This window comes from Fusarium solani, assembly GCF_023522795.1.
Source record: "Fusarium solani strain SB1 chromosome Unknown bctg00000005, whole genome shotgun sequence".
NCBI classification, from domain to species: Eukaryota; Fungi; Ascomycota; class Sordariomycetes; order Hypocreales; family Nectriaceae; genus Fusarium; species Fusarium solani.
This window is the reverse complement of record NW_027072153.1, coordinates 115,266-131,643: the sequence shown is the minus strand read 5'-3', so window position 1 is coordinate 131,643 and position 16,378 is coordinate 115,266. Positions and strand designations below refer to the sequence as shown.

General features: G+C 35.1%; 5 protein-coding genes across 5 annotated transcripts; 3 read left to right on the top strand and 2 right to left on the bottom strand.

Annotated features, from left to right (window-relative positions):
• Positions 1-7,924: 7,924 nt before the first annotated feature.
• MRS44_008444 (uncharacterized protein) lies at positions 7,925-8,839 on the top strand (the record flags this gene model as incomplete). The annotated part of the gene is made up of 1 exon (XM_065620924.1): positions 7,925-8,839. One exon carries the CDS (start codon positions 7,925-7,927, stop codon positions 8,837-8,839), a length of 915 nt encoding a protein of 304 aa, XP_065476996.1.
• Positions 8,840-9,261: 422 nt separating this feature from the next.
• Positions 9,262-11,266, bottom strand: MRS44_008443 (uncharacterized protein; the record flags this gene model as incomplete). Its single annotated transcript, XM_065620923.1, has 2 exons — positions 9,262-10,967; positions 11,110-11,266. The coding sequence occupies 2 exons, from the start codon at positions 11,264-11,266 to the stop codon at positions 9,262-9,264; spliced, it is 1,863 nt and encodes a 620-aa protein (XP_065476995.1).
• A 257-nt stretch (positions 11,267-11,523) lies between these two features.
• MRS44_008442 (uncharacterized protein) lies at positions 11,524-12,540 on the top strand (the record flags this gene model as incomplete). Its single annotated transcript, XM_065620922.1, has 3 exons — positions 11,524-11,784; positions 11,916-12,006; positions 12,062-12,540. The coding sequence occupies 3 exons, from the start codon at positions 11,524-11,526 to the stop codon at positions 12,538-12,540; spliced, it is 831 nt and encodes a 276-aa protein (XP_065476994.1).
• A 379-nt stretch (positions 12,541-12,919) lies between these two features.
• Positions 12,920-14,631, bottom strand: MRS44_008441 (uncharacterized protein; the record flags this gene model as incomplete). Its single annotated transcript, XM_046284456.2, has 3 exons — positions 12,920-12,980; positions 13,035-14,451; positions 14,514-14,631. 3 exons carry the CDS (start codon positions 14,629-14,631, stop codon positions 12,920-12,922), a joined length of 1,596 nt encoding a protein of 531 aa, XP_046123302.2.
• A 493-nt stretch (positions 14,632-15,124) lies between these two features.
• MRS44_008440 (uncharacterized protein) lies at positions 15,125-16,309 on the top strand (the record flags this gene model as incomplete). The annotated part of the gene is made up of 1 exon (XM_046279826.2): positions 15,125-16,309. The coding sequence occupies one exon, from the start codon at positions 15,125-15,127 to the stop codon at positions 16,307-16,309; it is 1,185 nt and encodes a 394-aa protein (XP_046123303.1).
• Positions 16,310-16,378: the final 69 nt, after the last annotated feature.

Sequence of the window (16,378 nt, the reverse complement as noted above, 5' to 3'; positions counted from 1 at the left end):
TATTACTTATATATTTATATTTATTTAATTAATTACTTATTTTTTTTTTTATTATTATTACCTCTTTTTTTTTATAATTTAGTCCTTTTTACCTTTTAATATTAGCTTAATATCTTATTTATCTCTTAAAGGTCTTTAACCTTATTTATTAATAAAATAACTTAATATATAATAGCCTTTATCCCCTTTATAAGAGACTATAAAGCCTCTAAGATTAACTCTAATAAGCTACTTTAATACTTTTTAATTTATCTTTTAAGGTATTTAAACTAAGATCTAGCCTTAATTATAGTCTTTAAGGTCCTTAAAGCCTAAGGGGTTAATAATTTAATTACCTCTTTAATTAATATTAATATTTATAGCTAAATATTAATCTTTAAGACTATAATTTCTAGGTTAAGAGAAATAAGACTAATTTCTTTAAAAGCCTTCTTAATATTTCTTTTTATTATAATAGCCTTATATATAATATAAAAAATTAAAAAGAATTTAGTCTTTAAAATATAAATTATAAAATATTTAATTAAATATTTTATTTTTTAATTATAAGCCTTTTTTAATATATTAAAGTATTTAATATTAAGGGATTAAAATAAATAAAAAAAATAAGATAATATATAAAATTAAATAATCTTTTTTTCTTATAATATCTCTTAAATTTAATAAAATAATAACTTTTATAATTATTAAGGATTAAGAGATAATAATAATTATTTAATTACTTAATTATATATTAATTAAAGTATTTTAATTACTTTAAATTAATTTTATTATTAATTTAATTATTTTAAGTTATTATAATAATTTAATTACTTAAGAAGTTATTTTCTTAGTATTAATTAATAAGGTAATATTAACTTATGCTAATAATAAATAATTAAATTACTTAGTTTTTTATATTAATTACTTAAATAATTATAATTTATTCTTAGTTTCTAAGTTATATTAATTTTAGCTTTAAATATCTTTTTAAACTTATAATAATTATTTTATTTATAATTATACCTATAAGAAAGCTAATCTTATTAAAATTATAGAGATTATTTAATTAAATATTATACTTTATAATTATATTCCTTATAAGCCTAAATTAATTATAAATAATTATTAAGTCTTTATATTTAGCTTTTTAATAATTATATTTATAAAAGAAATATATCTTAAGGTTTAAGTATTACTTAATAAAGTTATAAGCCTAATATATATTAACTAATAATATATTACGGTTAATAAGTAATTAATTAATTATTTTCTTTATATTATAAAGCCTAAGAGGGAATCCTTATAAATTTAAATTAAAAATAAAATAAATAAAAATCTCTTTTTTTAAATTAAATAACTTATATAATTTCTAAATAATATTATATTAAGATTAAATACCTTATTAGTAGTAATATAATTATTACTTATTAATTATATAAGTACTTATAGCATATTAAATACTTAGTTTTAGGTTATTTTAAAGGGCCTAAAGGGTAAGAAGGGTTTTAGTTTTCATAGTAATAATTAATATATTAGGTTATTAAGAATTAATTAATTAAATAAATAGTTAGGTATAAGGTAGAAAAGTATAGTGCTTACTTAACTACGGCGCTTACTTATTAAGTATATTAGTTTTATTTTTATTAAGCTTTTATTACTTAGGGCTTTATCTTTAATAATTCCCTCTTTTAAGGATATTTATTTTTAATGCTTTTATAATTATATAACTACTTATAGGCTTATAAGCTTTTTTTATAATTTTAATAATAACTTATAATTTAAAACCTTTTTTTCCTTATATTCTAGCCTTTTTAATAAGTTATTTATAAGGTTAGTTTTTTTTACTTAATACTTAATAATAAAGTTAACGTATATGATAAGCGAGCGACGCGGATAAGCGAGCGACGCACCTATACTGTGCACTTAAAAATGAAAAACCTTAAGTATTTAAAAATAGCTATAAAATAGATAAGAACCTAATAATAGTATTTTTAGCTATTTAACTAAAAAGAAAACTATTTTATATTTTTTTTACATTTTTAAAAAATTATATAATTTTTTAAAAAATAAAAAACTTAAAAAAAACAGTGCGAATAGAGTTTTATTTAATAACTTAATAAAGGATTTTTTTAAACCTTTAAAAAAGTTACTTCCAGGCTATTAATATATTAAAAGTCTTACTTATAAATTTATAGCTATTTTAAGCCTAGTTGTAATTTTTAAGAATTTTTTAAGCTTAAGGTGTAAATACTAAGAAATTTTTAATGCGTCGTTCGCTTGTCCGCGTCGCTCGCTTATCATGTACGTTATATAATACTAAGAATATATATTACTTAGTTTATTATTTATTTACTTAAGGTATTTTTATAAAGGTTTAAAAGTTATAATAATTACTAAGTATTTTTATTTAATTTATTATTTTTTAATATAATATTATTAATATTTAAAAGACTTAATAATAGCTATTAGCTTTTAATTTAATATATTATAATTAAGTCTTAATCCCTTAAACTTTTAAAATTAAAAAGCTATAAAGTAATATATATTTTATTATTTAATTAAAATAATATAATTATTATAATAAATACTAAGGTATTAATTTTAACCTTAATTAGTCTCTCTAGGTTAAAATATTATAATAATAAGGCTTTTTAAAAAGCTTAAATAAAATAATAAAATACCTTTTTTTTACCTTACCTTAATATTACTTTTCTTAGCTTTTTATTATTTTTATTACTTTTTATAAGGTTTATAAAAGGCCTTATAATATTAAAGTGTTTTTTAATAAAATAATAATAAAAGTTATAAAATCTTAAGAAGACTTAAACCTTATAATAAGTCTTTAACTCTTTTTATTTTATAATTATTTATACTTATTTAAAGTTTATTAAAATATTATTAATTAATAAGATAAACCTTAAAAACTTTATAATATCTTAATAAAAAATATATTTAAATAATTTAATATATAGCTTTATTTCTTTTATTTTTTCTAAGACTATTTAAATATATTAAGTATATTTCTCTTATATCTTTAAGAAAATAAAAATATTATTAATATATATAGTATATATAATATTAATAAGCCCTTAAAGTACGTAGTATAAGTAATTTTAAAATCTAATTAATATATTAATAAGCCTAAATAATATAATTATATGCTTAAAATAGCTATAATAAATATAAAATATTATTTTTTATTTATCTCTCTTAGTAATTTTAATATAATAATATATATTTTTTATATTAATCTTAATAAAGAATTAAGCTCTTTAAATTTAATTTATAATCTCTAAAATTAAAAAGAAAAAATAATAATTCCTAATATATACTTAATTAAGTCCCTAATAATTTATATAGAGCTAAAAGGTTTTATTTTTCTTAGGGATAAAAAAGATTAAAGATTTAATTAGGCTAATAAAGGGCTAGATATAGCTAAAAGTAAGGTTTTCTTCTAGGTATTATTATAATTTAATAAGCCTAGCTTAAGAGAGAAAATAAATTAGCTTAAATAAGAGCTATTTCCCTAATAATAGGTTAATATATAAGTCTATTAGCTTATATTTTAAGATAATATTTATTTTCTTTTTAATAAAAAAGTAATAATTAGATTTTAAAAATTTAATAAGATATTATTAAGTTCTCTAAAGTTATATATTTAATCACTAGGGAATAAAAAGGTTTTATTTACTTAGATAATAATAAAAATCTTAGCTAGGTTTTTATAAGACTTTTAAAATTACCTTAATATAAAAATCTAAGCCTCTTTTTATTTATAATAATATTATTATTCTTTTATAGTATAATTTATAATAAGTTATATATTAATTAAGGTATTTTTTAATAATAAAAAAAAGTTTTTTTTATCTTTTAGGTTTTTATTAATACTAAGGTATATTTATATAAACCTATAAGTAATAATATTATAATTAATTATTATAACTAAGACCTTATATATATATTTAACCCTTAAGAAGGCTCTTCTTATTATAATAAAATTAGGCCTTTAGGTATAAGCTTACTTTAATATATATTAAATAATAAAAATCTTATTAATAAAATTAGCCTTAGCGCCTAAGTAAAAGATAGCCTTAGCCTTAATAAGGTACTACCTATAAATAGCTATAATAATCTTAAAAGTACCCTTAACCTTAAGTTAAAGAATCTAAGCTAATAATTAATTTATTTTATTTTATTTTTTAATAAATATTAACCTAAGACCTTAAGGGCTTATTATATTCTTACCTTAAGTATCTATTATTATTATAATTATAATAAATTAAGATTTATTTTATCTTAGGAATTATAAGGTTCTTAAGACCTTATTATAATCTTAACTTAATAAATATTAATTAAGATTTTTTTTTAAGATTATAAAAATATAAATATAAATTCCTCTTAATTATAGTTATTATTTTTCTAAGGGTATATAACTCTAATTAGTATTTTTTTAATTTTTAATTTTTATTTTTTATAAAGTCTTAAAAGTATATAGCTAAAGTATTAATAGCCTTATAAGTATTAAGGATCTTTAATAAATATATAACTAAGTAATCTTAAAAAGAGAATAAGAATTTAATATAAAAAATAAAAGCTTTTTAATATTTTTTTCTTTTATTAAAATTTTTCTTTAAAGAATTAAGATATTAATAAAAAACTTAAAGGTATTATATTTTTTTATTTACTATTCTTAAGTTACCTTATTAATATAAGCCCTTAATTAATTAAATCCTTAATTAAATTAAAAGTTTATATTTTAAACCTCTTTTAATTTTCTTTAATAACTTTTTTTATATTTAAAAATAACTTATTAAAGTATTAATATTAATTTATTTAGCCCTCTTAGTTTATATTCTTAATAGCTAAAAAGATTTTCTTATAGTCTTTTTTATATTTATATTAAGCCCTTATAAAAGCCTAATATATATTACTTAATTAAATAGTTTTTCTCTAAGATATACTAAATAAAATAAACTTTATAAGATTTTAAATTTAAATCTCTTTCTTATTACTTAAGAATAAATTACTTATATATTAATATATCTTTACTTTAATTTTATTTTTATAAAGCCCCTTAATCTTAGTTTATATTTTAGTCTTATATTTTTATAAAGCTTTAAGCTTCTTAAGTTATTATATATATAATTTAACTTATTATATAAATACTTTAATATCCCTAAAGGTATTTTTTATAATAATAATAAGGTTATTATTACTTAGCTTAATTATAAGTATTAACTTATATAAGGGCTCTAAGGAGCCCTTTAATATAGGATTTTTAAGCTAAGGAGGCATAATTAAAGCTCTTTAATTTTAAAGGGCTATCTTTATTATTTTATCTCTAAGAAGCTATATATATAAAAGCTTTAAAATTATAATAAAATAGGTATATAATATAATAGCTTAATAAAGGTAAAATAATAATTTATTATATAATAAGATTAAAGCTTAAGGCTTTAATATAGCTAGCCTCTAGCGCAAGGGAGGTAATTCCCTTATAATATATAATAGTTATAAGACTAGTTATATAAGGCTAGGCCGCTACGTTATAATAACTTAGCTATTTAGCTATATTAATTACCTTACTAGCTATAATTAAGGTAATTCCTTAGCTAATAAGCTTTAACTTTAATATTTTCTTTTTTTTACTTTTTTATAAATACTTTAACTCTTCTTAGTTATTTACTTTTAATTTTTATTTCTATTTATATCTTAATTATCTAAAAGCTATATTTATTTATATCTTAGTTATTTATAAGCCTTATAATTATAAATTATTTTACTTATATCTTTATTCTTTCTCTTTTAATTTATAATACTTATAAAATTATACTTCTTTTTAACTAAATTTAATAATACCTTTACTAATAGCCTTATTAGCTTTTCCTCTAAGAGATTAAGCCCGCCCTAGAGTAAGCTATTAAACTTAATCTTTTTTAGGACTAGAAAGACCTTATAAGGCTACCTAAGCTTATTCCTCTAAGCCCTATTATCTATAAAAACCATTAGTTAAGCTACTAATAGTTTCTTTATACCTTTATCTCGTTTTATACTTTAGGTCTCTCTTAAATTCTATTTAACTCTTATTAGCTTATATTCTCTATATATTTAATTTCTATCTTAATATTATTAAGAGCTTATATTATACTTTATATTATAATTTATAATTTAATTCTTTTATTATTAAAATTATTATTAAAATTATTATTATTTATATATTTATATAAGCTAAGATATATATATTATATATTTAATTAAATAAATTTAATTACTTAAACCTATAGACTTTTATCTACTACTAAGTCTAATATTAAGCCTTAGCGCTAATACTTTTTAAGTTTATAAAACTCTAATGCTAACTCTAAGAATTAATCCCTCTAAAAGCTATAAAGTTAATAACCTTTATTTCCTAATATAGTTATACCTATAGCTATATAGCTAGATCTTAATTAGTTATAAGACTTTTTTAATATTCTTATTTAATATTATAAAAGGTATTAATATTAATAATAAGAGTTATAAGCTATGCCTTATATAAGTATATGTTATTATTATCTCTTAAGCTATTAAGGAAATTAATTTCTTTCTAAGTAAGCTATTTATATTTTTTTAGCTTTGCTTTAAGAGCCTTTAATAAAAAAAGCGTTGTTTTAATAAAATAAACTTAATTATTTATATTATAATTAAGTAAAAAAAGGCTAATATATATAATAAGTAAGCGACGCGGATAAGCAAGCGATGCACCTATACTATGCACTATAACTATAAATCTTAAAGCTTAATAAAAACCGTAATAAAATAGGTATAAGCCTAAAAGAAGCATTTTTATAAACCTAACTCTTAAATAAACTATATATGATTTTCTAGGATTTCCTAAAAAGTTCCTTCATATAGAAAAAGCTATTTATATAGTGCGAATAAACTTCTTTTTAAACTACCTTATAAGAGATTTTTTTTTTAAAATTTCTATAAAATTATAATAAATTCCTTATAGCTAAATTAGCCTAATGCTAAGTTATTAATTAATTAAAAGTTAAGCTAGAATTTCTAGGATTTTTTTAAGTTATTTTACATTTAGTATAAATCCCACTATAGGGTAAAATGCGTCGCTTACTTATCCGCGTTGCTCGCTTATTATATATATTAAATAAAAAAAAATTAAAATTATAATTAAAAATTATAAGTTTAATTTAAACCTTTTATTTAATAAGCTATATACTTATCATAATACTTTAAATAGATTTATATAATATTATCTCTTATAGCTTATTATAAATATTTTTTATATGTTTATAAAGCTTATAGATATCTTTAATAAAATTATTTTAATTATATAAGATAGTATATTAATAAGAATTAGCTATATTATTTTACTTTATTAATTAAAAGTATTTATAAAAAATAGCTATTATAATCTTATTTATATATTATTAATTATTATTAAATTTCTTTTTATAAGGATAATAAAAGATATTTTAATTTCTTTAAATAATTAAGAATTATAAAGATAATTAAAAGATTAATATTAGAGGGGAGCTATTATATATATAAAAGGGTTAGATTTTAATTATTTTAATTAGTTAAGATATACGCTATTAGTATATTATTAAAGCTATTAATAATTATATAAATAAACTTTATTAATTTAAGCCTATTAAGACCTTAGCCATTAAGTATAGAGCCTTTATTATTAAAATTACTAAGATATTCATTAAGATACTTTAATCCTTATTTTAAGTAACATAAGGTAATATAATAATACTTTAATTTTTATTATATAAAGTAAATTATATATATTATTAAGGTCTAAGATATTATAAATCTTATTCACAAGGGGTAATATACTTATATTTATGACTTTTCCTAGGTCCTAGGGAATAGGCTAGTATTTTGCGCTTTTGATAAGTAGGAAGGTATATAAGAGCCTCGAGATGATTCGAAGATGGACAATGTTTTGTCACGGCTCTATTATGCCTCTCTTTGTGGCCTCTCACGCCACGTCGAATTGTTCATCAAGCAAGGCGATGAAATTGACGTCCGTGGTGGCCGCTTCAAAACCCCTCTCGCGGCCGCTTGTCGGCAGGGGTTTTTGTCCTCGGCTCGACTGCTCCTTGAGATGGGTGCTGATTTCAGGGGTCTGGCCGAACACGATACGGTCATGGCAGAAGCTGCAATATCGGGTGACGTCGCCCTCGTCAAGTTACTTTTAAATCAAGAGAAAAAAGCGGCAGAGGCCGGAGAGCCAGGCGTCGCCTGGCCGACCTCTCACTTTCATGAAGCGGATATGGCATGCTATTACGGCAACAAGGACGTCATGAATCTACTGCTCGTGGAAACCGAGGGCACATATATCACCGAAATTACCTTGGCCGGCTCGTTAGTCGGACGAGCAGCGTCGGTCGGCCATTTGGCTCTGGTCAAGTGGCTACTCGACGACCTTCACATGGATATAGACGTTGAAGGGGGACACTACGGCACCCCCCTCCGAGCAACAGCCATCAATGGGCATGAACAAATAATGCGAGAGTTGTTGAATCGAGGGGCTAATCCCAACCTTCGAGGCGAGAGCCCTGGTAGCCCTCTTGTGGCGGCAATGGACTTCAACCGGACTACTCTCTTCGACTTACTTCTCGAGTGCCCCCGCACCGACATTAACAACGATGACGGCAAATACGGGAGACCAATTCAGTTCGCTGCCTACAAGGGCAACCCATACTTTGTCCGTGAACTACTCAAGAAAGGCGCTGATGTTCATGCCCAGGGCGGTCTGTTTGGTACAGCTCTGGAAGCCGCCACGAAGGAAAAGCACGAGGAAATTGTTCAGTTACTATTGGAAGCTGGGGCCGGGCAGGTGTAGCAGGTTAGCTCGCGGAATTATGTCTCAGTTTGTTTGTGTCGGCCTTTAGCTGGTAGACCCTCCTTACAAGGGGCGCCTAGGGCAGCGCCTAGTATTCTCAATCAAGTCTCTCTTGCACGATAACATGACCACCCGCCCACCTTTGGCCTCGACATTTGCCCAGATCATCACTGGCTGATATGGTGGGGCCTGCAAGTCTCTCGGCAGGGCGTACAGTCCAGACCTTTCCCATGACAGATACAACGGCAAAGCTAGATGCTCAACCCCACAATCTCACCTCGATAGCTCAGCCAACGTTTTTCATAGGTGATAGGACAATCTCGACTGACCCGATGACTTCGTACACAAGGCACATCACGGGTTATAGAATATATTAATATTAATTAATACTTTTTGATATTTAGTAATACTATACAGGTACTTCATACTATAAAGTCCAACTGATTAAAACTTCCAATGTTAAATCCCTCAACCAACAAGTCATTCCAAGGCATATCTATGCTCGGTGTGAGCTGCTGCCCTATTTCGTGACCAGGAACCTGTCCGGGGCCCGACGGCTGTAGTTTCAGCCCGAACCATGACATAAACTCTCCATCAACCTCATCATCAGACGATGAAGGTCGGTCAAAAACATCCAACGTGGCCTTTCCGAGCCTCCCGACAATAACTGCACAGCGTTCACCAACAGAACGCCCGTTCGACACGCCTCGCAAAAGTCTCTGGCACATTTCAATGTTTGCCTCGGCAATACTTTTGCTCAGCTCGCTGCGTATCACTGGGCTAGATCGGAGGGAATGGAGCATGGTAACCGCTGCCATGAACAACGAATTCAGAGCTACAAATGTGTAGCTAATTCGATTTTTGGCATAGAGAGTATTATAGCAGGAGATGAGGCTTATGGCAGAATCGGCACAAAGCCTGAGCGCGGAGATTGTACCAACGGGGAATACTCTTGATGGGCGGTAGAGAGAAAGCACCGCATAATGGTATGCGATTTGAAACCACTCTGCCGCTTGCAACATGGCTAGACGGCTACTTGGTCCGTAGCGCGGTGCTGTTACCAGCCATGTGTTGAGATTGGTGTAGTGAGCCTGACGTACGGCATCCAGACTGTCGTAATCTTTGATGGTGTTGCCCGACGCTGCATGCAGCGAAACATAGATGGCAGCATTGATCTGTCGGAGCTTGATGACATGCAAGAAGGTCGACATGTCTCTAGGATCTTGCGCTATGTTGGGGGCCGCCTCCGGGTGACAGAGTTGCTCATCGGTAAGCTGTAGTGGGAAAGGCACAGTGATATCCGAGTCGTTGATTCCTAGAGGTCTGCCCATTGCTATAGACATACTTCGATCCATAGTGTAGATGCACCAGAAGAGACGCCGAGTCATTTGTTGGGATAGCAGACCTTGGCTGGCGTTTGAGCTTTCCTCCCGATGAAGGTCGATTCCCAGCCCGATGCGGAGGGCCAGCCCAAGGGTATACCACATGTTGACTGACTGGGGTTCATTTGTTCCATAAAGACAGAGGAGGAGCAAGCATTGGACGCAATCCAGGTCATCAGCTCCCAACACGAGATCAAGGTCTCCGATGGCTGTCTGGAAGAAACTCTCGTGCGAATTGTGCTGCTGCTGTACTTCCCTGGAGTTTTTTGCCTCAGCACTTGCTATCGCAAGCACCATGTAGACTCGGAAAGGCGACAATGGACGACCCAACTCGCCTCTTGTCAGGGGAAGGAAATCATTTTCGATAAAGCTTGGCTTGTGAAGAACTGGCAGTTGCGGCCATCGGTTTGTAAAGAAAATATCCACTAGACCTTCAGACTGGGCGGCAGGAAGACTGCCGATGGGGTCCACTGGTCTGGGGGACGATTGACTGTCTTGGTCGTCGGCCCAGAGCTGCCAGGGGCTGCCTCGCAAGGCGGGTTCCAAGATGGAGCCAAGAGCAGAGCCTGAGAAGGTAGGCCGAAGTATGCGACCGCGGTACACATGATCGTCATGGTCGACGACAGAGGTGCCGTGCTCTTGGAAAAAGTCTTGAGATGGTTCCGGGCAGCCGCGGGATTCATTGCTTCTCTCGGCGCGTAAAGTCTCCAACTGACCCTCAAGGTCATGGACCCTTTGCTTCAGCGCTTCACATTGACAATTAGGATCCGGGCGGATGACTAGTCTATCGGAGGGGATGCATCTAGCTTGGACCAAGAGACAGGGTCCGCAAGACGGCAATCTCCCATCACACTTTTACGTTTGTCAGCACGGCTCCGATGCTCACACAAAGCAAGGCAGGGTGTGGGTGGACCTTTTGCTTCCGCCTTCGGCAGCGTTCGCATGCTGCCGAATTCCTTTTAAGAGACCGTCGCGGAGTTGCCGACGGGACTGAGGCAACGTTGGCCGAAGGAGATCGGGGAACTTCAGCTTCGCTTGGGTCCATGTCTGGCTGATGCAAGGACAGTGAGGTTCAAGATGGAGAATCGGGAGGGGGGCACTAGAAACACGCATCAGCGCCGGTTACGAAGTGGCGGGGACGTCCATCGGATTCCTCCGATCACGTGGTACCTTCATGATCCGCAGCACATCCCTCCACCTACATCAGCCACTGATTATGAAGATTGGGTTTTGCAATCGTAATTATTCCAAACATTCAACGGAGCTTATGTCATTATTTGCATGTTTGCAATACCACTCGCCATGCCCCATTCAACATGTCTATTACCTGAAGGGAGCTTCGACACCCATGTTCACGTTTTCGATCCGAATGTTGGGCCGTATGACGGATCTAGAGCCTACACTCCCCCCGATGCGCCTCTAAAGGACCTGGTCGATTTTTCCTCGAAGCTAAATAGCTCTGACAGCCCGCTGAACTTGATTCTCGTTCAGCCATCGCCTTACGGCACTGATAACCACGTTCTGTTGCAGTCATTGCGTCAACTCCAAAAGAATCCCAAGATTGTAGTCCGGGGATTGCAGTAGTTGACGTGCTGCAAGTCACCGATGTCGACTTGGTGCAAATGCACCAGGTTGGCGTGCGTGGGCTGCGGCTAAATCTCCAGTCAGCGGGCAAAGGTGTAAACTTGGAACAGCTGAAGCTCACCCTCCTTACTGCATCCCAGAAGATACAGCATCTTCCGGGATGGCGGCTTCAAGTATTTGCCCCTGCTGCTGTATGGTCAGGTAAGGCCCCCGTGTCAATGTCCATGGCTAGCCCCCACTAAAACTTTTCTGCTAGAACTGTACGATTTCATCTTACAGTCACCTGTTGAGATTATCGTCGATCACATTGGCGGTCTTTTAGGCGCTTCCAAGATTGCTAGTGGTAATGCGGACCCAAACGTGGCACTATCACAGGCAGGATTCGACAGTCTTGTCAAGCTGGCGCGCGGTCGCCGAGTCTGGATTAAAGTGTCGGGTTTATACCGTGCTTCACTGCGGACCGACTCTTGCTACGATGATCTGGAGGGCATAGTCCGCCGATTGTTCCACGAAGTCCCCGAACGTTTGATCTGGGCCAGTGACTGGCCGCACACCGGAGAAGGCAAAGCTCGGGCAGGCAAAGACAAGGCTGCGCGGCTCGCTGAGATCGAAGAGTTCCGCACTATAGATAATGCTAAAATCCTGCAATCACTACGGAATTGGTCAGAAAGTGAGGATACTTGGAAGAAAATCATGGTCGATAACCCTAGAGAGCTATTTGCTTCCCCCAGATGATGTAGATACGCAGTAAGACTCCCAATCATTGGCCGAATTAAAATGAAACGTTGGAGAGTTGAAGACACTTTGCTGTTACACTCCAATGTGTTGAAATTTCAAGTATTGATGCTACTGATGTGTGAGAAAGTGAAGAATCTTCTTTGCAAACGTGGGAGCACCTTTACCTTTTGAGAGAGCAAAAGCAGTCTAAAAAGCGGTTGTTACACCCCCGCTGCCAGCACATGAGCATTTGATCGCACCGAAGACATCACTACAGGAAGAATTTGCCTGGAAAAGAGCATAATCGCATTTATGGATCAAGGGTTGGCTGCATCATCAACTAGCTAGCTACATTAACCAAAAATCACGTTGATGTCAAATCCAAGCCTCATGGGTTTCACCTCCTAGTCTTTTCTACATGAGCAGCGTCGGCTGAAATATTATCCTTTTCACTAAGACTACTTTGGAGTTAGCTTTCCACTCAGACACACTGTAAGAGGCTGCCAACTTACTCTTCGATGTTACTGCCAGAAAGGGAAAAGGGATGACGCATCTTGTAGATAGGACGCGAGAAGATAATATCCATGTCATCAAGGCTGAGTCCACTTGTCTCAGGCACGAAGAAGAAGGTATAGACTAGAGCAATCACGCACCAGCCAACAAAGAACATGAAGGCTCCCCAGACGTCCATGCTTCTCAAGAGGCTGGGTGTCGCTTTTGTGATGGCAAAGTAGAAGAGCCAGTGGAAACATTGAGAAAGTGCGCCACCGAAGGATCGAATACGGTTCGGCCACAGCTCGGCTCCGAAGAGGTAAGGCAAGGTATACAATCCGACAGTCCAACCAAAAGCGTGGACGTAGATAGCAGCGATAGCAGCATCTGATGCGCCTTTGGGTATGGAGCTTCCCTCGGAACGGAAGACGTTGAGGTAGCCTGCAAGGTAGGAGTGGCAGAACATCTGGACTGTGACGCCAATCAGAAGTGACTTTCTGCGTCCCAGCATGTCGACAAAGAAGAGCGAGGCAGCTATGGTGCAAACAAGCTTCGCGATGGCGTAGAGCCCTGAGGAATAGATCTTGGTGTTCCGGCCTGTTACTCCAATCAACCCAAAGATGGTGGGAAGGTAGTTGGTAACAGAGTTTGCGCCAGAGAATTGGGCCAGGATATAAGCGATAACGGTGAGCTGAACACGGCGGAAATTGGAGCGCACAAGGAACGTTTCCTTCATGACGGCAAGGAAACCGTTGGATCCGATATGTCTGCCTTCATCCTCCACGGTATGGATAATGTGTCTGTGCTCTTCCAGGATCGCAGGATGATCGGCAGGCAGGCCTCGCAGAGTGCGCAATGCGGTGAGAGCCTCGCCTTCGCGACATCGAATTGCAAGCCACCGCGGCGACTCGACGGTGAAGAAGGAGCACACGATGCCGATGAACGGGGCAAAGGTCTGGACGAACCAGGGGACTTGGTACTGAAGGTCCAATGCCCCCGAGATGTGCACGCTGCAACCGTATACCACAAAGATACCCAGTCCTTGGGCAAGCAGCATACCCATGTTGAACCAAAGAGTCACGAAGCCCCGGATGGTCTTTGGTGCAATCTCTGCCAGCGTCATGGGGCCGACAACAGTGCAGGCGCCGATTCCAAGTCCCGCAAAGATTCTACCGAAATAGAGAGCACCAACGCTGCCGGAGGAGAAGCAGGAGACTAGGGCCCCGATGATGTATATGGTCTGGTAGAGCCTCATTGACTGCTTCCGACCGAGCTTGTCGTTGAGGAAGAAGGATAGGAACGCTCCGACGCCAGCGCCGATGTTGACAAAGGATACGAGGTTTTCAATCGTCTCGCTGTCGAGTTCGCTGTCGAGATCATACTGCCTCTTGAAAGACTGGAGCTGAGTAATGGACGCCGCGGAGCCTTCATCCCAACCTGAGCAGAAGAGTGTCATCAGTAAAATTGTATTGGAGAGCCGGCGGACAATATAAACTTACCCTTTGGACACCCGCACAAGGCAAACGTGAAGGCGGTCAAGAATAGATGCCGGTTGAAAACTTCTCCAGGAAGTGCCTTGATGGCGTTTTTGTACTTGTTAAAGCTCGTTTCCTTCATGGTGACTGTGTTTGAGCGGGGAAGAGATCGTTCACAGGGTATGTATGACAAGCACTTCAAACCATGTCTTTCCCAGAAGCTATAGCAGCTTTATATATCACAACACCGCTAATCGCAACTCGGCTCCGCACTTGCTTCAACCCCATACCCCGCATAAGCTCAGATCAACCTTATTTAGCGACCCCGTGGGGACCTGACGAGTCATGACTTAGAGTCAACCCAATTCTAGGTCAAGGGTCAGAAATCCTGCGGATCGGACACATCCGACTATCGTACGACAGCCGGGAATGATCTAACGTAGGTAGTCCCCGGCCCGGCACGGTTGGTTGCTCAACCCCGACGCGGGAGGCCGACTTCTACCGGAGCGATCCGACGTTGGGAGAATATCAGGGGTCAAGTCGCAAACGGGACTGACCTACTCGACGTGTTGACCATTCGCAACAATTGCATTTTACTGAATAATTTTAGCCACGTCTTCATCATCTCAGGCATTATGACTCGTCTTGCCTCATTTCGTGTCTTGCCCGGATCCTCAGCAACATGGCTGCACTCAAGCATCCTACTGGTCCCATCACGCGCCATTAGCACCGTCGCCCGACAAAATCGCCTGGCTGCAGCCTACTATAGGGGAGGCTCCTCAAGGGCTGTTTTCTTCAACAGTCAGGACCTTCCCTCGGAAAGTTACCGTGATGACATGTTCCGTGGCGTCATCGGCAGCCCCGACCCATATGGACGACAGCTTGACGGTATGGGCGGAGGCATCTCCAGTCTTTCCAAGGTTTGCATTGTCGGACCCTCGACACATGCCGACGCCGATGTGGACTACACATTTGTGTCCATAGGAATCAAGAATGACAAGGTCGATTACTCGAGCAACTGCGGCAACATGTCGGCCGCCGTGGGACCTTATGCAGTAGACTCTGGTCTTGTCCCTGTGCCCAGCGGTTCCCAAGATCGGTTCACTGTCCGCATCCACAATACAAACACCGGCAAGCTCATCAATGCCTCATTCCCAATCGCGAACGGCGAGGCTGTGGCTTCGGGCGATTTTACCATCGATGGAGTCACGGGCGCTGCAGCTCCTGTTCAGCTCGATTTTGTCAGGCCAGCTGGGTCACGGACAGGAAAGCTGCTTCCTACTGGCAATGTCTTGGATGTCTTGGATGGCTATCATGCAACATGCATCGATGTTGGCAACCCTTGTGTCTTTGTGAATGCGTCTGAGCTGGACGTCGATGGCGAACTATCTTCAGATGATATCGAAGCAAACACGGCACTGAAAGAAAAACTCGAGTCAATCCGTCGCCGGGCCGCCATCAGTATGGGTCTTGCCGAGAATGTCGACAACGTCCCCGGGAGTGTCCCGAAGATATCCATCGCCTCGCCGAGGAAGGACCCGACAGGCGACGAGATCAATATCCGCGCCATGTCAGTTGGCCAGGCACACAAGGCTGTTCCAGTGACTGTAGCTCTAGCCACAGCAGCAGCGGCCAAGATACCGGGCAGCACAATCGCCAACTGCCTCAAGGGTAGCCAAAGTGGACAAGGCCTGGACATTTGTCATGCAAGCGGCCGGCTGCGAGTTGACGCTTCTTTTGACGATGCAGGAGAGCTGGTCAAGGCTACAGTGTTCCGTACAGCCAGGCGCTTGATGGATGGGACCACTTACTGGAAATAGTGAGACTAGTATAAATATTCGATTTTCATGTAGTGAAATATTCTTTTTTTCCCTGGTTCCCAACTGTGA